Source organism: Dipodomys spectabilis, unplaced genomic scaffold, assembly GCF_019054845.1.
Source record: "Dipodomys spectabilis isolate Male_0828 unplaced genomic scaffold, ASM1905484v1 ptg000030l, whole genome shotgun sequence".
Classification (NCBI taxonomy): Eukaryota; Metazoa; Chordata; class Mammalia; order Rodentia; family Heteromyidae; genus Dipodomys; species Dipodomys spectabilis.
This window is the reverse complement of record NW_024870707.1, coordinates 11,062,991-11,085,790: the sequence shown is the minus strand read 5'-3', so window position 1 is coordinate 11,085,790 and position 22,800 is coordinate 11,062,991. Positions and strand designations below refer to the sequence as shown.

Below are 22,800 nucleotides of genomic sequence, written 5' to 3'. Positions count from 1 at the left end.
ACCCATCTTGTTTGTTGAGATAGGGTTTCATTAACTTTTTGCCTAAGTTATCCTGGAACCCAGAACCTTCAGATCTCTGACTCCAAAGCAGACAGAATTATAGGCATGAGCCACTATATTCAATTCCCTTGTTGCTGTTTTTTTTTTTTTTTTGTCGGTCATGGGGCTTGAACTCTGGGCTTGGGCGCTGTCCCTCAGCTCTTCAGCTCAAGGCTAGCACTCTGCCACTTAAGCCACTGTACCACTTCCAGTTTTCTGAGTGGTTTATTGGAGATAAGAGTCTCAGGGTCTTTCCTGCCCAGGCTGGCTTTGAACCTGATCATCAGATCTCAGCCTCCTGACTAGCTAGGATTACAGGCGTGAGCCACCGGTGCCTGGCCTTGTTGCTGTTTTTTTTTTTAATAGTAAAGTTTAATTATGAAAAAAAATCTTTCAACATATACAAAAGAATATTAGCCCTAGCTGCTCCACCTTTGAGTGATAGAACTCCAGGTGTGCAGCACCACAGCCAGTGAGGAGCTACCCTAAATGTGCTACAAGCCACCTGGAAGGCTGAGGGGCTCTCCAAAGCCCTAGAGTCCAGTGGGTGAGCAGTACAGGCAGCCCCAGAAAGGATGAGTCCTGTCTGCAAGGGGAGTTGCTAGAAGTAAGGCAGAAAGTAGCACTGTAATGTGAGGCTCCCAAGAGAGGGTCTGTGTGGGTTGGAGCAGCCCAAAAGAGCCCCGTCCACTTCCCAGACTTGCAGGGGACAGGGGAGCCCACAATGAAACTCTGAGAGGACTGTTGGGGGACCCCTAGGAAGTAGCTATTAACTCTGTCATACATAATCACCCATAAACAGTTACCCAGCACCCATCATGCAAATGCCTTCCTTTCCTTCCCTCCCTTCCCTCCTTTCTTCCTCTCCTCCTTCCTTCCCTCCCTCCCTTTCTTCCTCTTTCCCTTCCTTCTCACTTTTCCTTCCTTTCTTCTTTCCTTCCCATTCCTTCTCTTCTCCTCCCTTCCCTTCCCTTCCCTTCCCTTTCCTTCCTTTTCCCTTTGTGTCTCTGTGGTGATTCAGAAGGCTGAAGAAGTAGAGCCAGCTGAGGAGGGGCAGAGCAGGGCAGACTCGTCAGCAGGGCTGCAAAGGCCAGGAAAGCAGCGAGCATTTCCTTATAAATCAAGTTCCGAAATGTGGCTCCTAGGCTGGGAAGGTGGCTCAGTGGTAGCATGCTTGTCTCGCATGCATGAGACCTTGGGTTCAATTCCTTAGCACCAAATAAGCCGAAAAAGCTGGAAGTGGTACTGTGGCTCAAGTGGTAGAGCGCTAGCCGTGAGCTGAAGAACTGAGGGACAGTATCTAGGCCCAGAGTCTAAGCCCCATGACTAACAAAAAATACATTAAAAAAAAAAATGTGGCTCTTACAGAGGACTGGGCATTTTTGCTTTAGTGTTTTGTGGGTTTTGATGGGTCTTTTTTTTTTTTGGGGGGGGGGGTCTGGTTGTGGGGCCTGAACTCTGGGCCTGGGTGCTGTCCCTTAGCTCTTCAGCTCAAGGCTAGTACTCTACCACTTGAGCCACAGCACCACTTCCAGCTTTTTTCTTTTTGCTTATGTGGTGCTGGGGAATTGAACCCAGGGCCTCATGCATGCAAGGCAAGCGCTCTACCATTGAGCCACCTTCCCAGCCCCATTGGTGTTTTTTTTTTTGTTTGTTTTTAGTAGTCCAAGAGCTTGACCTCAGGGCCTGGGAACCATCCCTGAGCTTCTTTTTGCTCAATGCTAGCACTCTACTACTTGAGCCACAGTGCCAGTCTGGGCTTTTTCTGTTTATGTGGTACTAAGGAATGGAACCCAGGGTTTCATGTATGCTGGGAAAGCACTCTACCACTAAGCCATATTTCCAGCCAGACTGGGCATTAACTAATTTCTTTCCTACAAGACTTGTTGGGAGAAAGACTAGAGGACTTGGGCTGAGGAACACAGGAAAAAGACCACAGAGCAGAAGTCAGATTAGCCAGGCTCGTAATCCTAGCTACTCAGGATCTGAGAATTGTGGTGGGAAGCCAGCCTAGGAAAGTCTGAGATTCTTACCTCCAGTTAACCACCAAAAAAAAAAAAAAAGCTACAAATGAAGGTAGGGCTCAAGCGATCAAACACCAGCCTTGAGAAGAAAAAAAAAAAAGCTAAGTGTCATTAGAACAAACAAAAAAAAAAAGACAGATGGTTCTAGATCTGTGGCTGTTTAGTGGTTAAGAGAGGTCAAAGAGACCAGATGGCCTTGGAGACCAGATGTAGCAGCCTGTGAGAAAGAAGATTGCTGAGCAAACACGGGCTCCCTGCTAGCTGAAGAACGCCTTTTACCCAAGAGTGAAGTGACTGTGGCAAAAGCCACTGAGAGGTCAAGGCAAGGCCAAGAACTCACAACTGAATGCAGCAACCTACTGGTTCCCTAGGCCCGTTCTCATCTAAGAGGCCCATCGCAGACCCGGGCTGTGGGAACTGGCCAGGGCCAGCCCCACAGGAAACTTGCCCTTTGGCCATAGTTTAGGAAAAAATTATTTTCTTCTTGAGACTGGAAATGTGGCTTAGTGGTAGAGTGCTTGCCTAGCATGCATGAAGCCCTGGGTTCCATTCCTCACTACCACATACACAGAAAAAGCCCAGAGTAGCACTGTGGCTCAAGTGGTAGAGTGCTAATCTTGAGCACTTGGGACAGTGCCCAAGCCCTGAGTTCAAGCCCCAGGACTGGCAAAAAGAAATTTTTTTCTTTACAATGAGAAACTTGTATATTCTGTCTGCTCTGGAAAAAAAAAAGTTACTATATCTGTTTTTTTGTTTTGTTTTGTTTTGTTTTTTTGTTTGGCTGCCATGAAGTTCAGAGCCAAAATTGATCATTCAACTCATAAAGCCTCTTATTGGCCTTTAGGGTCTATGTATTTGTATATTTATGTTCTTGTTCCTGATCTTTCTTTTCTCATTCCAGTTACATTTCATAATCTTGGTTCTCCATTTCTATTTCCCACTTCTAGTTTTTATTTCATCTTCCTTGTTCTTACTGGACTCACCTCGGATATACTGGGAATAGGGTAAATATACACATTTATGCCATTCAGCAAACCCATTGTCAACAAAAAAAAAAAATCTAAACTTCACAATGTTTGGCAATCAGTGAAGTATTACTACATTTACAAAGAATAGGATAGACAAATAAGCCAATGCAATAGAATTGAAAGCCCATAAATGTAAGAGCCCTTACATTTATGATCTATTGATTTTAGATGATGGTCTTAAGGGCAATGGGAAGTCTTTTCAACAAATGGTGCAGAGAAAACAACTACCCCAGTATCGGTTCACTACCCCAAAACTGATTCACTTTCCCTGCTATGTCAGAGATGACTTAAGACAATGGTAGGGGGCTGGGCGCTGGTGGCTCACGGCTGTAATCCTAGCTACTCAGGAGGCTGAGATCTGAGGATCGCGGTTCAAAGCCATCCCGGCAGGAAAGACTGTGAGACTCCTATCTCCAATAAACCAACAGAAAACCGGAAGTGGTGCTGTAGCTCAAGTGGTAGAGTGCTAGCCTTGAGCTGAAGAGCTGAGGGACAGTGCCCAGGCCCAGAGTTCAAGCCCCATGACCAACAAAAAAGAAAAGAAAAGAAAAGAAAAAGACAATGGTAGGATGTGAACTTTTAACACTGAAGCAAAACTTGAAACAGGAGAAGGGAAAGAAAAACCATCTTGGGATATCAGGACAGGCAGCTTCCCCATCCCATAACCCAGGCCTGGCCCCCACGAGGCCCCGCCCATACAAGGCCCCGACTATACACTAGCCTACCCAGCTGTCCCGTCCAGCACTGATCTGTGCCCTTGTGACCCTTGCTCTCTCCTGTCTCTGTGTGTGGCTCTTTTTTCTTCATGGCTCCTATCTATACCTGACCATTGAGTGTTGTAGACTTTTGGTGCCTCTTGCCACCTTGCCTGGTGGCATTACAGGACAGCCATTACTGTGGTGGCTTTTGGCCTCTGCAGAGCAGGAGCAGGATCAGGGAAGGGCCCTGAGCAGGTGTTCAGTGAATGTTTGTTAAGTGATTGCAGTCAAACCTTTATGATAGCAGCAAACCTCGCAGGGCCATGGTTTGCTTCCCCCTTGGGGGAAATAAGTCAGTTAGTTCATTCTGAAAGATACCTGATAGTGTCTTCCTTCCTTCCTTCCTTCCTTCCTTCCTTCCTTCCTTCCTTCCTTCCTTCCTTCCTTCTTTCCTTCCTTCCTTCCTTCTTTCTTTCCCTCCCTCCCTCTCCCCACCTCCCTCCCTCCTCCCTCCTTCCTCCTCCTTCCTTCTTTCTTTCTTCCTTTCTTTGTTTTTTTTGAGATCCAGTCATAGGACCTGAACTCTGGGCCTAGGCACTGTCCCTCAGCTCTTCAGCTCAAGGCTAGCGCTCTACCACTTGAGCCACAGCGCCACTTTCGGCTTTTTTCTTATGTGGTGCTGAGGAATCTAACCCAGGGCCTCATGCATGCAAGGCAAGCGCTCTACCACTGAGCCACCTTCCCAGCCCTCTTTCTTTCTTTTTTTGATCATACAGTGCACAGGCTAAAGCAGCTTGTGCTCCTTGGTTTGTTTATGGTACTATGTCAGCAGTAAGCTTGAAAAGACTCTCTTTTATTTCGTGTGTGTGTGTGTGTGTGTGTGTGTGTGTGTGTGTGTGTGTGTGTGTGTGTGTGTGCATGGTACTAGGGTTTGAACTCAGGGTTTGGATTCTGACCCTCAGCTTTTTTTTGGCCAGTCCTGTGGCTTGAACTCCTGAGCTTCTTTTGCTCAAGGCTAGCACTCTACCACTTGAGCCACAGTCTCACTTCTGGATTTTTCTGTTGATGTGATACTGAGGAATCAAACTCAGGGCTTCCTGCATGCTAGGCAAGCACTCTACCACAAAGCCACCTTCCCAGCCCTCCCTTAGCTTTTTTTACTCACCTCTAACCATGTCTAGGATGCATCTTTCTATTTGTGAGAGGTTTTACCCAGGAAACCTGACAGGGCATTGAAGCTAAGAAGAAAAAAAAAAATCCCTTTAATTAACACTCCCACAGAATGCACAGACTTCCCTTTACCCCTATTCTCCCCAGGGTCAGTGGTCTAACTTTTTTTGTGTCAGTGTTGGGGCTTGAACTCAGGGCCTGGGTACAGGGAGGAAGCACTGACCCCCACGGTGGGGGTGGCAGTGAATCCTAGAGAGGTGAAGGAGCTGTCAGGTCCCTGAGCTCCAGGCCAAGAGAGAAGCCAGAGTTGGGCGGGTAAAGCCACTGAATCTTCCAGTTCTTCTCCCTCCGCCCCCTCCCTAGCCTCGGGCCCCAGTCAACATCCACCTGGGCAGGTGTAAGGTAGGGCCTCACCGCACGGCCTTCTCCCCACTCTACACAGCTTCTGGGCTCTAAAGAGCTATTGCCAGATGAGCACTGGTGACTCACGCCTGTAATCCTAGATACTCAAGAGGCTGAGATCTGAGGATCACAGTTCAAAGCCAGACTAGGCAAGAAAGTCACTGGGCCTCTTTTTTTTTTTGTTTTGATCTTGGGGCTTGAACTCTGGGCCTGAGCACTGTCCCTCAGCTCTTCAGCTCAAGGCGAGTGCTCTACCACTTGAGCTACCACGCCACTTCCGGTTTTCTGGTGGTTTCTTGGAGATAAGAGTTTCATAGACTTTCCTGCCCAGGCTGACTTTGAACTGTGATCCTCAGATCTCAGCCCCCTGAGTAGCTAGGATTACAGGTGTGACACCGGCGCCCGGCTCACTGGGCCTCTTATCTCCAAAGAACCACCAAAAAACCAGAAGTGGAACTGTGGCTCAGGTGGTAGAGAATACCAAGCCTTGAGTACGAAAGCTAAGGGACAGTGCCTGGGCCCTGAGTTCAAGCCCCAGTACTAGCAAAAGAGAGGGAGAGAAAAAAACGGAGAGGGAGAGGGAGAGGAAGAAGGAAAGAGAGAGGGAAAGGGAGAGGGAAGGAGAGCACTGCTGTCAGTGCCACAAAAACACTGCTCAGCCAAGGCAGGACAGAGACGTGGGTGGCAGTAGAGGAAATGGAGCGCGTGGCAGGTGGTAGGGTGGAGGTGGGCACAGAGAAACTGACAGAATAATAGAATCCATATCGAATCCGTACCAATTCCCTGGCCTGCCTCCTTGCTGCTCCAGCTCTTCCACCTGGAGCCCTCTCTACCGACAGCCAGGTGGCTTCCTTCTTCTTCCTCGTTTCCTGGGGTTTCTACTGAAATCTCACCCCATCTGAGCTGCCCTTCCTCCTCCTTATGCACAGCACGACTTGCCATCTCACATGCTATTTGTGGTCTTCATTGTCTCCTTTAAAAATAAACTCCAAGAACATTTTGCTCACACAATCACTACCACATAGAACATTGCTTCATGTGCAACAGGAGATAGACAGACAGACAGACAGACAGAGATAGAGACAGATATAATTTTTGTGTGTATGCCGCTCTGGGACTTGAACTCAGGGTCTGAGTGCTGGACACTTAGCTTTTTTTTTTTTTAAATTGTGAAAATACCATACAAAGGGATTACAATTACATGGGCAAGATAGTGAGTACGTTTCTTATCAAGCATTGTTGCCTCCTCCTTTGTTTCCCCTTACCATCCTTTTTTTTTTTTTTTTTTTGTCGGTCATGGGGCTTGAACTCTGGGCCTGAGCACTGTCCTTCAGCTCTTCAGCTCAAAGTGAGCGCTCTACTACTTGAGCTACAGTGCCACTTCTGGTTTTCCAGTGGTTTATTGGAGATAAGAGTCTCATGGACTTTCCTGCTCTGACTGGCTTTGAACCACAATCCTCAGATCTCAGCCTTCTGAGTAGCTAGGATTATAGGCCTGAGCCACTGGTGCCTGGCCAGGCAATTAACTTTTTCACTCAAGGCTAGCACTTTATCTCTTAAGCCATAGTTGTACTCCCAGCTTTTGGTGGTGGTGGAAGAGTTTCAGGGACTTTCTTGCCCAGACTGACTTTAAACAGAAATCCTCAGATCTCTGCCTATTAAGTTACGCATGTGAGCCACTGACACCTGGTGAGGCAGAATTTCTATGAAGATATAAAAGTATACAAATCGTGTGTGTGTGTGTGTGTGTGTGCCAGTACCGGGCCTCTTATTCTCTCTTGGCTTTTTTGATCTCAAGGCTAGAACTCTACCACTTGTGCCACACTTCTACTTCTAGCTTTTTGCTGGATAATTAGATCTCAGCCTCCTGAGTAGATGGGATTACAAGCATGGACCACAGGTCATTGGGCTCAAAAGTGCACAAGTTTGTGTTTTTTTGTTATTATAAAGGTGTATTATAAAGGTGAGGTTACAGTTACACCAGTCAGATAATGAGTACCTTTCTGTTTGGATGTCACCCCTTCCCTTGCTGTCTCTCAGTTTTTCCTTCCCAATCCTACCCATAAATTGCATAGTTCATTTTCCACCACTGCATTTGTTCACCCTTTGTTCCTCCATTTCTGGACCTTCCCTTACCCTCTCAAAGACAGATAAACCAACAAAACAAAAAAACAGATAAACCAACAAAAAGACAGATCAACCAACAAAACAAAAAGAAAAAAATCTGGTTTCCATTTCCTGGAGTTCACTTTGAAAAGTACTTTACGTGATCAGAGGCACATAGGCACGGAGCCTTTGTGTTCCCCCCTAGACTATGCTCCTGTGGTGTCACTGTGTTTGAATGCCTGGTGTCCTGTATCACTTATCATGTCCCGGTATACTTTAGATCTAGCTTCTGCATATGAGAGAAAACTTGCCTTTTGTCTCTCTGAGCTTGGCTTACATCACTTAACATGATTTGTTCTAGATCCATCCATTTTCCTGAAAATGATGTCATATTATTCTAATGGCTATGTAAAGTTCCTGTGTGTATAGCTACCACATTTCTTGGATCCACTCATCAATTGTAGGGAATACAGTCTTTTTTTTTTTCTTGGGTCCGGTCGTGGGGCCTGAACTCTGGGCCTGGGCGCTGTCCCTCAGCTCTTCAGCTCAAGGCTAGCGCTCTACCATATGAGCCACAGTGCCACTTCCAGCTTTTTTCTTTTTGTTTATGTGGTGCTGAGGAATTGAACCCAGGGCCTCATGCATGCAAGGCAAGCGCTCTACCATTGAGACACCTTTCCAGCCCAGAATACACAGACTTAAGTGCACAGCTGAGTACGTTTTTACCTACCACAGTTCCAGCTATAGTTTATTTCTAGATGCCTCTTATTGCCTACGAGTCTCCCTACCACTTAACTTACTATTATACTGATTTCCATCATCACTGATTAGTTTTGCCTATCCCTGAACTCTATTGAAATGAATAACATCATCTGTTACACTGTTTTTGTTTGGCTTCTTTTGCTCAAGAAGTCATCTGCAAGATATGTGCAAGAAGTTTGTTCTTCCAGCTGTTCTTCTATCACACGTAGGCTACCGTGTGTGCCCATGCCTCGTTGAGGCGGACGGGGAGCACTCTGCACATGTCTATTGGGGCTTTACTTCCTTTGGGGGATTTATAGGAGTGCAAGTGCTGAATTGCAGGGAAAATGGGTGTTAACAGACTAAACAAGAAACTGTAGCCATGTGCCAGTGGCTCATGCCTGTAATTCTAACTACTCAGGAGGCTGAGATCTGAGAATCGTAGTTCAAAGCCAGCCCAGGCAGGAACATCTGTGAGACTCTTATCTCCAATTAACCACTAGAACACTGGAAGTGGTGCTGTGGCTCAAGTGGTACAGCACTAGCCTTGAGCTGAAAAGCTCAGGGACAGCACCCAGGCCCAGAGTCCAAGCCCTATGACTGACAAAACAAAACGAAACAAAAAAAACAAACCCTACAGTTGGATGCTGGTGGCTCACGCCTGTAATCTTAGCTACTCAGGAGGCTGAGATCTGAGGATCATGGTTCAAAGCCAGCCCAAACAATAAATCTAGTATTTATCTAGCCAGTATTATACTCATGAGTCACGAGCACCTGGATTTTTTTAACGTATTAATTCTCTTCTCCCCATCTTGTCCCTTGATCCTCTCCTGTCTAGAAGCCTGAAATCTTCTCCCCTCCCTCCCCTCTGAAGTCTGTAGTCTTGATTTTTTTTTCAGTGCTAGAGATGGAACCCAGAGCTTTACACAAGCTGAACAAACATCTACCATATACTTCTCTTTCAGTCCCTTCATAACCCAGGTGAGGCTTATCTGGAGTTTCTCACCTCAGCTCTGTGAAGATCCCATGGAGCTGGACTGCTCTCCATTGGTGGCACTGGATGTCTGTCCTCTCTCTCGATGGCTCATCTAGGTGGCCTGGGGTAGCCTATGCAGGCCCTCCCTACTCTCTGCTGTCACCTGCTCTCCAGGTCTATACATCTGTTCTAGGCCTCCAAGTCCACATACCAATTTGACATCTTCAGTAGCCCAACAGACACCCCAAATTCATCCCAACCAAACTGATTGTAAGGGAAAATTCCTGTCCTTTCTCCCATGTTTCCCAGCTGGGAAACAGCCCCATCCCTACCAAAGGGCTGCAGAAAAGAACCAGGGAAAGGTTCTTATGGATTCCCACCCTCTACCCTTGTGCTCAGTCAAGCCCACGGTCAAAACAGGCCCAGTCTCCCCATATGCTCTCTGCCTCATCGTACTCTGACCACTGCCATCCTCACCTGCGCTCTCAGGACATCACTGAGGTCCCTGGATATCTCTGGCAGGAAGAAGCCAGTGACCTCATCAATACTGGAAGGAACCCAAGGCCTCCCTAGCTCCAAGAGTTTGAGAGAAATGTTTCTGCACCCAGGGGGGCAGTGTAGCAGCCACCTCCAGGCTGCTCAGAAATGAGCATGGACAGATAGACTCCTCCATTCAAAAGCTGTGGTCAAAACCACCCCCTCCTGCTCCTTCCCACAAGCTCTCTACCGTGCTGAGTGCAAAGTTCTACAGTTTTCATGACATACTTTCTTATCTTTTTTTTAGGTTCAAGACCAGGACTCCATCTTGGTACCTGCCGCTTTCACTCATTGGCTGGCCCTCTACCAACTGAGCCACACCTCCAACCCCTCTTGTCTCTTTTAAGGGCAGCCCAGGGAAAGGCAGAGGCCTGCCCAACGTCACACAGAACAATGGGAAGCTGTCTTCCCATGGAGCTAGCCTACTGGCTCAGGCCCTCAGCCACACCCCCATCTTCCTTTCTTCAATGCCTTGGGGCTGCCCAGCACCACCATGGTGACCAGTCTCCCCATTTGACACCATTTTCCCTCAGCCACTGTTAGCCCCCACTAACCCTGACCCCAACAGGTAATGATGGGAAAGCAACCACAAAGCCCTGAACAAAGGCTGGGAAGACACAGGCTCTTTCATTATTTTTTTTAATAAATTTAAGAACAACTCCATCCTTTCTCCTCCCCCCAGAATAACTAAAACCAACTAAAAGGGGGTACAGCCAGAAGGTGCTAGGAATCATAGTCTTCTTCATCCTCTGCATCGGGTGCTGAGGGGCCTGGGGGTGCCGGAGGCAAAGGCAGAGGAGAGGTGAAGGGCATAAACGGGGTCGGAGGGCTGCAGAGCAGAAAGCAGGAAAATCAGGCAGGCTCCCAACCCATTCCAGCCCCAGGGAGCGCATACTTTTCTCTGTAAAAATAGAAGCTATGGCCTACAGCAGATCAAACTGTCCTAATCCAGGTCCACCCACTGCCCCTGATCAAGGTGAAGACCTTCCCAGAGAACAATCTCCTGGTCTTAAGATTTTCTCAGGAGCTAGAGGTATGGCTCCAGTGGTAGAGCACCTGCTTAGCAAATGTGAGGCTCTAGTTTGAACCCTGGTACCTCTAAAAAGAAAAAAAAATTCCACCCTCTCCATCTGTCCCCTCTGACCCCCAAGTCTACCACACTCAACACCACCAAGTGGCCATGGGAGATGAGAAGGAAAAAACAAATGGCTCTGGGGAGTCTGGGAGCCCCTTCTTGGTGTTCCTGAGCTGCCTACCTCTGAAAGTGGGCAGGAGGGTGGCTGGCTTGGGGTGGAGGCAGTGGTGTGTCTTCTTCCCCATCAGTATCGGTGTCTTCAGACTCATCCTGTGAGCACAACAGGGGTGAAGTTGACAAGAAAAGGCAGGGAGCCAGGTGCTGCTGACTCACGCCTCTCACACCTATAATCCTAGCTACTCAGGAGGTTGAGATCTGAGGATCATGGTTCAAAGCCAGCCCAATTAACCACCAGAAAACCAGAAATGGTGCTATGGTCCAAAGTAGCAGAGCACTAACCTTGAGCATAAAAGCTCAGGGATAGCGCCCAGGCCCTGGGTTCAAGCACCATGACCACCACCCACAACAACAAAAAGGAAGCAAACAAGAAAAGGCAGGGATCCATCAATGGGGAGCCCAAAGTCCTGAAAGTGGCAGAGACAGAAAGAGACCCTTCAGAGACCCAGAAAGCACGGGAGCCACAGATAAGGATGACAGGAGGCCTCCAGCCAGCTCAGCTTCCCCTCATCATGAGGGGAAGACTGAAAGTTGGGGGTGAGGGAACGGGCTTCATTTACCTCCTGTTCCGAGTCTGTCCCCGATAACTTCTTGTCTTTGCCTTTGCTTCCCATTCCACCATTCTTCCGGCCGCTGCTGCCTGGCTTCCGACCCCTTCAAGAAGGAACAATATCTGCCTTAAGGGCCTCTCCCTGCTCCTTGGCTGCCCCACTCCCTCAGAAGCCCCCAACCCTGTTCTCTCCCACCTGCCTATTTGGCTCCGGCCACCCACCTGCGAGGACCTTTGTCCCCATCCATGTGGTTGTCTTCCCCATCCCCCTGCATGTCAGGCACGGATGCCACCAAGTCCTTCAAGAAGTCAAACTTTTGCTCCAGTTCGATGCACTGTTTCCTGGGAAAGGTGGGAGGGACAAACCCTCAGGAACCTTCCCCATCTCTGCCAGGCCTCGGGGCCCCTCCCGGTGGGGACACCGCCTCCCAGCGGCTCCTCCCGGCTCCTAGGCCACTCACAAGTGGGATGTGGTCATGGTCTTGGCGTTCCGGGACTGGGTCACCTGGCAGGCCTTCTTCAACAGCGACTCCAGGAAGAGTTCGAGCGCCCGGGCTGGTGGGATGTCAAGGAGGACTCGGGAAAGGGGAGTGTCCCAGGCCCTCCCCACGCCCCTCATCGCGGCCAGCTCCCCCCCCCCCCCCGGCAGGATACAGATGATGACAGGCACCGCCGCCGCCACCTTCCCAATCTCTTCGTCCGTCTGCATGATCTTCTTGATCCTGGCCTACGAAAGGGGGCAGTGTTCGGGCGCTGTCGCCGGCGTCCCTAATGGGATGTTGAGGGGCGGGGAGGGGTACCCCGGGAGAAAGGGGGCGGGGGGCACCGGGCCAGGAGGGCCCCGGAGGGGGCGGGGCATCAAGGCCTCCAACACCCGAAGCGCCCGCCCCCCCCCCCCCCCGCCCGCCCGGCCTGGGCCCGAGCCTCCCCGAGCCCGGCCGGCTGCTGCCCGGCCCGCCCACGTGCTTACCGGCGGGAACCGCGCGTTGTATTTCTTCTTTTTGCTCGGCATCTTGGGGCCTCGTTCGTCGCGCCGGGCCCAGAGCCGCCGCCCGCAGCCTGCCGGCCCCCGGGCCTGCTCGCCGCCCGGCCGCCCGCCGCGGTTCCCCCGGGTCCTGGTGCCGCCCGCTCCGCCCCCGCCGCTCTCCGCGGGGTCCTAGCGCCGCCCGTCAAGATGCGGCTCCCAGGCCCCCGACGTCCGCCTCCCGAAGCGCCCCGGGCACAGCGCGTCCGCCCCCCCTCACAGGCCCGCCACTCCCGCCCGCTCCTGAGTCAGAGGGGCGAACGTTAGCCCCGCCCCCGGCGGCCCCGCCCCTCCCTGGATTCCCGCGGTGGCCCCGCCCCCGACAGCCCCACCCTCACGCCCCGCCCCCAGACAGCCCCGCCCCTCCGCCGCCGGGTCCGGCCCTGTGGCCCCGCCCTGTGGCTGCGCTTGTCTATAAAGTTGTTGTTGAGGCGGCGGGGCGCTAAGATGGCGGCGGCGGCGGCGGCCGTGGCGGGGGCGGGGCGCGGCGGCGGCGGCAGCGGCGCGGACCCCGGGCCGGAGCGGAGTCGGGCCCGAAGCTGGGCTAGCGCCGAACGCAGCGAAAACAGGAGGTGACTGCGGGGGCTGCGGGAGGGGTGGGGGCAGGGCGCCGCTCGGGCCGAGAGCGCTAATGGCGGCGGGCGCAGCAAGGCCGGAACCTTGCCCTCCTGCAGGCCCTTAGCCGGGGTTCGAGGCCGGACGCCGCCATTGGCCCCCAGCTGGTTACTCCTCTCTCTGGGTCTCAGTGTTCGGGACTTTAAAACGCCCTTTGAGCCAGCCTGGCCCCGCCGGGCCTGTGCGTTCCCTGTGGCCCTGTGGGTCGCCACGATCTGGGCACCTTCCTGCAGCGAGTCCATGCTCCCGCAGCTAGGCCCGCACTCCATCCCTGACATTCTGCACCGACAGGTGTGACCTTGGGCAAGTCCCTTTTCTAGGAGCTTAAGCTTCCTCGTCAGTGTGCATGGAAAGAATCAATAGCATCAACAGGTTTGACGTCTGACTGTCTCACGTCTAATCGATTGTGAAGAAGGAGCAACTGAGGCACATAGATTAGGGCCGTTGGGCCCAGCAATCTGTAGTTAGTGTCTCAGACCTCTGCTGACTTAATTCCCTCCCAGCAGGATGGAGCCCAGTGAGGAGCTGGAGGAGGAGGACTCTGCTGGCCGGGAGGATGGCTTCACCGCCGCTGAGCACCTGGCTGCAGAGGCCATGGCCGCCGATATGGACCCCTGGCTGGTGTTTGATGCCCGCACTACACCCGCCACTGAGTTGGATGCCTGGTTGGCCAAGTACCCACCATCCCAAGTTACCCGCTATGGAGATCCTGGTTCACCCAACTCTGAGCCTGTGGGCTGGATTGCAGCCTATGGGCAAGGCTACACCCCCAACTCAGGGGATGTCCAGGGCCTGCAGGCAGCCTGGGAGGCTCTGCAGACCGGTGGGAGACCCATCACACCTGGTACCCTGCGCCAGCTGGCCATCACCCACCAAGTGCTCTCAGGCAAGTGGCTTATTCACCTGGCACCTGGCTTCAAGCTGGACCACGCCTGGGCTGGCATTGCCCGGGCTGTGGTTGAGGGCCGGCTTCAGGTGGCCAAGGTGAGCCCACGGGCCAAGGAGGGTGGGCGCCAAGTCATCTGTGTTTACACGGACGACTTCACGGACCGCTTGGGTGTATTAGAGGCAGATGCTGCCATCCGTGCTGCAGGCATTAAGTGTCTGCTCACCTACAAACCGGATGTCTACACCTACCTGGGCATCTACCGGGCCAACCGCTGGCACCTCTGCCCCACTCTCTATGAGAGCCGTTTCCAGCTTGGAGGCAATACACGTGGCTCTCGAGTGCTGGACCGTGCCAACAATGTAGAACTGACCTAGTGGGGCCAAGTGAGGGAGACCACCCTCGGTCCCCTGCTGGGGATGGAACCTTCTGTCTTCCTCTTCCTCTTCCCAAGAAGTCCAAGCCCCCAGCTCTGAGGACTTGTTCACTCAGGAACTGCCTGCATCTTCAGTCCCCCTGAACTTCCGCCCTCTGTTCAGGGCTCACTCCAGCTCCCACAGGCTGGGGGCTCTGGCTCCCTGAGGGCCGGGCCCTCAGTTTCCCTTTTTGATGCTGCTCCCCTCCCCTGTCCAGGACCTCAGGCTGGATGCAGATACTAAAGAGAGCCTTGCTTAGCCACCTTCATCCCACTGTATCTCTCCCTCCTCCTCCTCCATTCTTTCCCTTTTTCCTTGCTCCTCACAAGGGAGAAAACTTAGTGCTTCCAGTCCCTGTCCTTGGAGCTTTTATAGTCCAGGGGACAGGGGCTCAGCAGGACTGACTGCGCATGCCATTTGGGAGGAGGGGTAGTTGTGCCAATTCATCCCTTGGCCTAGAGGGGATGCCAGGCTGTGGACGTAGAGGGCCTGCTCCTCCTGCCAGCTCATAGCCTGCACCACTGCCCTCCCTTCCCTGCCCTGACGTGTCTGCTCCTGGCATTTCAATAAAACCCAGCTTGGGTCTGTGTCTTGAGTGTTTTTTAAAATGCTGTCTTGTGGTTGGTTACCTGCTTTGATTGCTGGGAGAGGCAGACTAGGAGAGCCCTCCCATCCCTGGCAGGCTTCCCAAGTGATGAGACCAGCCTCACTGCAGGGGGAGGGGTGCGGCTACCTCTGAGAACCTCTGGCACAGCCATCCTTGCACCCCAAGAATCACAGTCAGGTTCTCTGATTTCGCATCAATACAGGAGTTGACCTGGCTAGGAAGTCCCCAGAGTGCATTTGTGCATGTTGGAGAAAGGAGCTGTCTTGGTATCTAGAGTCCCAGGCCCAGGCCTGTGGGGTGCTTGAGCAGAGGATGGGCTGGATTCAGTGCCTTGGGCTGGATGTGCAAGGAACCCACACAACCTAGTGATGACCAGAAACTGCGTCATTGGTTCTACCTCTGCTGCCAACCTGGCTGTCACCAAAGCTCCCAGACAGTTTGCTAAGCACTTCTATAGAACCCTCTTCACTCTCCCAGCCTCCTGAGGGAGATACTGGTCCCAGCCAGTATCCCAGTCAAGATGGAGGCCAAGAGGAAAGAGTTTACTCAGGGTAGCTCAATGGCGTGACCAGCATGTGCTCCCCATCTTCTTGGTGTGGTTCCTGACCTGAGGAGAGGGCAGCGCTACACACACTGCTCACGCGCCGTGGGACATTCTGCTCTACTGCCCTGCTCTCTTCAGGCCTTGGAGCCGCAGAGCCTGGTTTCTATACTGCCACTGTCCCCGCCTCGCCAGCCCAGTGTCCTGCCCTCCTTTGGTTAGGGGCCAGGGAATTTGGCCAGGAGCCCCTGGGGACACTGCTCTCGTGCCGGGCCTGAGCTGACTAAGCCTCCAGCAGCCTCACCAAGTTGGAATTTGGAGCAGAGGAGCGGAGATGCCACCAGGCTGACTGGGTGGAAGTGGCTGAGTCATGAGATGCTAGCTCAACCCCCTCCCAGCTTCCTCCCCACCCTGAGCTGCCCCAGAGCTGAGCCCCCCACTCCCACCCTCCCCTAGCCCAGCCTGGGGAAGTCCCCAAAGCTGATGGTCTCAGCCTGCTGCCCTGCCTAGTTGAGACCACCAGTGCCTTGCATTTGATTAAAGTAGGCCAGGGCTTGGGGAAAAGTGGGAGGTGGGGTCCTAAGTTGGGGGGCTCATGTATCCCCTAAAGATGCCAAATGAAGGGGCAGCCCCAGTCTCCCATAATGAAGCCTGCAAAATCGTCCCAACTCATCATTTCCACTACCCTACCTGAGCCCGCTCCTCACTGTCTGCCAACATGGTGGCAGCCTCCAACTCGCCTCCTCCACCCCAAGCCTCCGTCCCTGCCCCCTTCCCCCATAGCCAGTGCCACCTAGCTCCCTCTAGAACTGCACATGCCCCTCCCAAAGCACCTCTGTTCCCCCCCCCCCCCCCCCCCCCCCCGCGCAGTCTGCAGGATAGAGGCCCTTCCTTCTGGGCTGGTATTGACCTGCTTCCTCCACCCAGCTGTGCCAGCTGTCTGCAGGCTCTCCTTCCCGCATGTGCTCATTCCACTGAAGCCAACTGGCACATCCCTCACCCCCTGGCAAGCAGCCCTGAGCCTGGGGCCTTCCTTCTGCTTCAACACCTGCTGCTCACCATGATCATAAGATTGGGTCGTTACTTATGTAACCAACTGTTGCCATCTATCTCCCACTGACCCCTGAGCCACATGTCCAGACTGCTTGCTCCTCAAAGGCAGGAAGTGTTGGTCAGCCCTGACCCCAGAACCAGCTCTTGATAGTTTTGTATGTGTGGTGTCTATGTACACGCTGGTAGTAGGGCTTGAGCTCAGGGCCTCACTCATTTAGCTTTTTTCACACCAGGCTAGCGCTCTACCAATTGAGCTGCAGCTCCATTTCTAGCTGTTTGGTAGTTAACTGAAGATATGAGTCTCAAAGGCTTTTTTTTTTACCCAGGATTGGCTGAGAACCACTATCCTCAGATTTCAGCCTCCTGAGTAGCAAAGATTACAGTCATGAGCCAGTGGTGCTTAGTCATGAATTATTAAATGAAGGAAAGAAAAAAGGAAAGAACTGACTCAGCCCAAGCCCCTGTGGTCCCCCCCACCTCCTCCTCTGTTTTATACTCCCGTCTCATCCTCCTGACGGCTGAGTTCAGTGGGTTTTCTTGCATGCTTCTGGACATTCTCATTTCTTGTCTTGGCTTATGCTGTAGCCTCTGGCCTGCCCAGCCCTTCCCACACACCTGGCTAACTCCACATCTTAGACCCACTAGCTCAGGTGTTGCCCCCTGAAGCCTCCCCAGACATCTTCATCCCAGGCTCCACTGTACCCACCTACAGCTGTCACTAGTGCATCCAGCACACAGCCTACCCTAGTGTTAGTGTCAAATAAGTACATTGCTCATGTGTGGATTGAATACAAGTCATTCTCTATTTGTAGGCCTCAGTTTCCTCCTATTATTAACAAGAGTCAAGCACCCTATGAAGCATTTACCCATGCTAACTCATACAAACTTCTTTTTTTGGTCGGTCGTGGGGCTTGAACTCTGGGCCTGGGCGCTGTCCCTGCGCTCTTCAGCTCAAGGCGAACACTCTACTGCTTGAGCCACAGCGCTACTTCCAGTTTTCTAGTGGTTTATTGGAGATACGAGTCTCATGGTTCCTGCCCGGGCTGGCTTTGAACCATGATCCTCAGATCTCAGCCTCCTGAGTAGCTAGGATTACAGGCGTCATCCAAGCTTTATCTGACTGTTGTTACTGCTATTTTGCAGAAGAAAAAAATGAGATGAAAAACTGGGCTAGGCACCAGTGGCTCACTCAGGGCTTGGGCACTATTCTTTAGCTTTTCTGTTCTAGCACTTGATCTACATTACACTTCAGCTTTTTGATGGTTGGTGAATTGGAGATAAGAGTCTTATGGACTTTTTTTCTGCCCGGGCTGGCTTCAAATCTCCATTCTCAGGTCTTAGCCTCCTGAGTAGCTAGAATTACAAATGTGAACCATCAGTGCCCAGCTCCAGACTCCCTTTTAGACAGCTGGGTGGCGTGATATGCATTTATTATCCAAGCTAAGACAAAATGCCTTAAATAGGTGGGTCAAGGCCCAGGTGTACAAGTAGGCAAGAATTAAGATCCTATCTCAAAAAATAATTGACACAAAAAATGACTGGACGCTGGGTAATGGTGGCTCACGCTTGTAATCCTAGCTACTCAGGAGGCTGAGATCTGAGGATCATGGTTCAAAGCCAGCCCAGGCAGGAATGTCCATGAGACTCTGTATCTCCAATAAACCACTCAGAAAACTGGAAGTGGCGCTGTGGTAGAGCGTTTGCTTTGAGCTGAAGAGCTGAGGGACAGTGCCCAGGCCTAGAGTTCAAGCCACACGACCAACAAAAAAAGGACTGGAGGCCTGGCTCAGTGGTAAAGAACCTACCTAGTAAGCATGAGGCTTTGAGTTCAAGCCCTAATATAGCCAAAAGAGGGAACTGAGCCCTATACAAGTTCAGTAATTGAGTCACAGTTACAGAGATAGCAGAAGGAAGAGACAAAATTTGAACCTATGTCACGCAATTCCAGAGCACTTGGTGCATGACACCTGGCTGAAAGTGCTGTTCGAGCGGGCCCTGCAGCAATCAATGAGATCTGGTAGTGACTTAGGAGTGATTCCTAAAGCACACAACTTAGAGCTTCAGAACCATTTGGGAGGCAGGCTAGCGAAAAATGGGGGTTCCATGTGACACTGGTACAGCTACCCAGCAAGAACAGCCCAGAGAGTGCAGCCACTAGGCCTATCTCTATAACAGAGGTCTTCCTAGGCCTGCAATGGGAACTGCTCCCCTTCCAAGGCAAAGGCACCCCCAAGCTGACAAGGAGCTCTGCTCTGTCCAGTTCCTAACTACTTGGGATTATGTAAGTAGCTAAGGTCAGGGGCAAACTTGAACAAACCTATGTGCCCATCTCCTTTTTTAAAACCACCAGAAAATGCTGAGTGCTGGCAGCTCATGCCTGTAATCCTAGCTACTCAGAAGGCTGAGATCTAAAGGTCTCAAAGGCAGGAAAGTCCGTGAGACTCTTATTTCCAATGAACCACCAGAAAAACAGAAGTGGCGCCGTGGCTCAAGTGATAGAGTGCTAGCCTTGAGCAAAAGAAACTCAGGGACAGTGCCCAGGCCCTGAGTTCAAGCCACAGGACTGGCAAAAAAAAAAAAAAAGCTCCCAGGCCCTGAGTTCAAGCCCCAGTGCATGCATGCATGTACACACACACACACACACACACACACACACACACACACACACACGCACACACCAGAAAGATGCTATAAGCCAAGGAAACTTCATTATGCCCTCCCTATTCTTTTTTCTACTATAAACTGCAAACCCTGTCCCCCCTCCCCTCCCCAGGCCTTAGGGAGGAGGACAGAAGGGCTGTCCGGGAGACTGCCTGACCCCTTACTCAGGCCTGGACCCAGGTCACTGAATCAGGGAGTACAGGAAACAGCCAAGTTAGGAGATGCAGCCAGAGCCAGTTAGGGTTTGGGGATTTTCCCAGCAGGGCAGCTGCGCCCCACTCCTGCTGGCTGGGAGGGGCCTTGGCAGGCTGAGGATTGGGTCACACAGCTGATTCATGGAAAAGGGAAACTCCCCGCTTGTGTGACACGCTTCCCCCGGGTATCAAGGGGTACACATGAGGACGCTCGACTGAGAAACCCACCAATCTTGTCTTTCTGTGGTCACCGGTCTCCTGGCGGGGCAGAGAGCTAGATGAGCAGGTGACAGGGCCTTGGGGACAGCTCCCTAGGAAAGAAAACTAGACTGCAATTTGGAGTGAAGGCTGAACAAGAAGCGCCTCTGGTGTCCTTTCTCACCCATTTTATAGATGAGACAACTGAGGCAGAGAGTAATTACAAGCAACCACCCAGACTTGCTCTGGGCCAGGCATTGTCTAAGCAGGTTGTGTGCGTTCATTCATTTCACTCCTCGCAGCCCTCCTTTCACTGATGAGGAACTAGGATAAAAGATGCTCAGTTGGTTGGCCAAGGTGAAGCCTGGAAACGCTCAGGCACTTTCTATGACTCTTTTTTTTGTTTGTTTTGGTCGGTCATGGGGCTTGAACTCTGGGCCTGAGCGCTGTCCCTCAGCTCTTCAGCTCAAGGCTAGCTTCTCTACCACTTGAGCCACAGCGCCACTTCTGGTTTTCTGGTGGTCCACTGGAGATAAGAGTCTCACGGACTTTCCTGCCTGGGCTCGCTTTGAACCATGATTCTCAGACCTCAACCTCCTCAGCTAGGATGACAGCTGTGAGCCACTGGCAAAAGCTGGCCTGGCAGAAAACCAGCCAAACCCACGGAGGCCAGAAGAGGGCACCGAAGCCTTCCCGCCAGAACCTCTCTAGGGCTTTGACATTTTTCCAAACCCCAATCCTTTCCTCCCAAGTCACAGCCTTCCTTTCCTGTCTTGGCCCTCCCCCTCCCCAGCCCCCCCCTCCCCCTGCAGTGCTGGCCACCCTGCTCCCCTCCGCTCTGGGTGCCCCAGGGAGGGTACGGGTTGTGGCTCTGTGAGGTGTGGCCAGGGCTCCACGCAAGTCTACTCTGCTCCATTTGGCTCCTGCTCCCAGGCCTCATGACTCACCCCCTCGCCCCCCATGACTCAGTTTACACCGGTGCCTGGAGGTCCTCCCAGCTCGGGTGGGGCGGTTTATGGGTCCAGCCCAGGCCCGCCAGTCTTTCATCTCAGGATAAGCATTTCATCCCACTCTTGGCATCCCCAAGGACAGTAGGTCAGGCTCCTGAGAGCCTGAGGACAGGAAGTGGGGGGAGCCCCAGATCCCCAATGTTGGGAGAACCGAGTGATAGACCCCAGCTACCCAGGGTCTGGGTACCTAGGGAATGGGGAAGAGTTACCCCAGCAGTCTTAAAGGGCCAGGCCAAAAGGGTAGAGCTAGCTGTACAAGCCTGACACCTCGCTTCAAAGGAAATGGTCCATATGGCACAATAATAGCAAGAAAATTCTCAAAAATATCCAGGCACTGATTGGTCACTTAGTCAAGCAAGCCTGTAATCCTAGCTACACAGGAGGCTGAGACCTGAGGATCGCAGCTTGAAGCCAGCCCAGCAGGAAAGTCCATGAGCCTTTTATCTCCAATTAGCCACCAAAAAGCCTGAAGTGGAGCTGTGAGTCAAGTGGTAGAGTGCTAGCCTTGAGCAAAAAAGCTCTGGGACAGGGCCCAAGCCCTGAATTCAAGCTCCAATACTGGCACACAAAACACACACACACACACACACACACACAATCTCAAAAATATGTATATTACTTCCTTACTATGCAGGTCCCCAACTGAGTTTTATCTGTACCTTACTTTGTTGATTCCCATCAATAACCCTGAAAAGCAGATGCAAATATTATACTTTTTAATTTTAATAAATGGAGGTAAGCAGAAGGGAAGGGAATTGCTGTGTTACCCAGCCAAGAAATTTCCTCATTTATAAAAGGAGAAAATGCCTGGCCCACAGCATCTGTGTAGGTGTTTGCTCTTACTATACGCCTCACTTTTCTCATCCATAAAATGGGTCAGAAAGGACAGCTTTGATGCCAGACTGCCGTCTGGTCTTCTTCTCTGGGAAGCTGCCCCCAAAGCCCTGGCCAGCTCTCTTGTGCTGTCATCCCCTCCTTCTTCCCAGGCTGTGCTGCCCAGAACTGGGCTGAGGACCCCAGTGGTCATCCCCAGCCCTGTATATGAGCTGACAGTGTTCTGAACGCCACTCGCTGGGGGCTCATCATTGTAATCCTTACTACTTAGAAGGCTGAGATCTGAAGATTGCAGTTCAAAGCCAGCCCAAGCAGAAAACTCCATGAAACTCTTATGTCCAAGCAACCAACAAAAAAGTGGAAACGGAGGAGTGGCTCAAGTGGTAGAGCACCAGCCTAGAGCAAAAAAGCCAAGTGAAAACTAGAGGCCCTGAATTCAAGCTCCAGTACCAACAAAAAGAAAGAAGAGGAGAGAGGAGAAAAGAAATAGAGTAAAAGGAGGAAGAGGAAGAAGAGGAGAAAGAGGAAGAGGAGGAGGAAGAGAAGGAGGAGGAGGAGGAAAAAGAGGCAGAGAAGGAGGAGGAGGAGAGGGAGAGGGAGAAGAAGGAGAAGGAGAAGGAGGAGGAGGAGGAGGAGGAGGAGGAGGAGGAGGAGGAAGAGGAGGAAGAGGAGGAGGAGGAGGAAGAGGAAGAGGAGGTGGAGGATGAGGAAGAGGAGGAGGAGGAGGAAGAGGAGGTGGAGGAGGAGGAGGAGGAGGAGGAAGAGGAGGAGGAGGAAGAGGAGGAGGAGGAGGAGAAAACTGAGGATCCTAGAGGGAGAGATTGATGTGAATTTCCTAACAAGTGGAAACTAAGCCCAGGCTAGGCTGGCTTCTGGAGTTCTCTCTACCGTCTGGGCCTACAGAGTGGCCCGCGTGGGTAGCCAAGCCCCAGAAAAGACACAGGAAGACCAGAGCTGCCTCTGATGTCCCACAGTGCTTAGCTCAGTCTGTTCCCCTGTCCGGAGACTCTGGTCCTTGTCTGCCTCACAGCAGGGTGGCATGAGGCTCCAGGGACACAAAGGGTCAGGCAGCATCCTAGAGGAAGGCCACCCTGCCATCCTGGTGATACCCAAACCCTGGCATCCGCTCTACCTCACCATTGCCCCTTCCCCTTTCACAAATGGCTTCTCCTTACCCCAGAGACCTGGAGGGCTAGGCCAGGAAGGCCCTGCCCCTCCCTGCCGCCTTGTCCCTCAGC

General features: G+C 52.1%; 2 protein-coding genes across 3 annotated transcripts; one reads left to right on the top strand and one right to left on the bottom strand.

Moving 5' to 3' along the window:
* Positions 1-10,343: 10,343 nt before the first annotated feature.
* Positions 10,344-12,627, bottom strand: Drap1 (DR1 associated protein 1). Its single transcript, XM_042675981.1, has 7 exons — positions 12,494-12,627; positions 12,178-12,250; positions 11,985-12,078; positions 11,746-11,865; positions 11,534-11,627; positions 10,978-11,066; positions 10,344-10,550 (listed from the first exon to the last, which is right to left on the bottom strand). The coding sequence occupies exons 1-7, from the start codon at positions 12,533-12,535 to the stop codon at positions 10,445-10,447; spliced, it is 618 nt and encodes a 205-aa protein (XP_042531915.1). The 5' UTR covers positions 12,536-12,627; the 3' UTR covers positions 10,344-10,444.
* Positions 12,628-12,994: 367 nt separating this feature from the next.
* On the top strand, positions 12,995-15,072 carry CUNH11orf68 (chromosome unknown C11orf68 homolog). 2 transcript variants are annotated; one of them, XM_042675946.1, is made up of 2 exons: positions 12,995-13,119; positions 13,669-15,072. In XM_042675946.1, exons 1-2 carry the CDS (start codon positions 12,995-12,997, stop codon positions 14,423-14,425), a joined length of 882 nt encoding a protein of 293 aa, XP_042531880.1. In that variant the 3' UTR covers positions 14,426-15,072. The 2 variants fall into 2 exon arrangements, with proteins under 2 accessions (XP_042531880.1, XP_042531879.1); XM_042675945.1 differs by having other exon boundaries at positions 13,666-15,072.
* The last annotated feature ends 7,728 nt before the right edge of the window (positions 15,073-22,800 follow it).

Excerpts from the sequence above, each read along its gene's own strand:
- Drap1 (XM_042675981.1), bottom strand. The coding sequence starts at position 12,535 with ATGCCGAGCAAAAAGAAGAAATACAACGCGCGGTTCCCGCCG. Across the intron at positions 12,251-12,493 it reads ACAACGCGCGGTTCCCGCCG|GCCAGGATCAAGAAGATCAT; the intron begins GTAAGCACGTGG and ends CCCCTTTCGTAG. Across the intron at positions 10,551-10,977 it reads CCTCCTGCCCACTTTCAGAG|CCCTCCGACCCCGTTTATGC; the intron begins GTAGGCAGCTCA and ends TCTGCTCTGCAG.
- CUNH11orf68 (XM_042675945.1), top strand. The coding sequence starts at position 12,995 with ATGGCGGCGGCGGCGGCGGCCGTGGCGGGGGCGGGGCGCGGCGGCGGC. Across the intron at positions 13,120-13,665 it reads GAACGCAGCGAAAACAGGAG|CAGGATGGAGCCCAGTGAGG; the intron begins GTGACTGCGGGG and ends ATTCCCTCCCAG.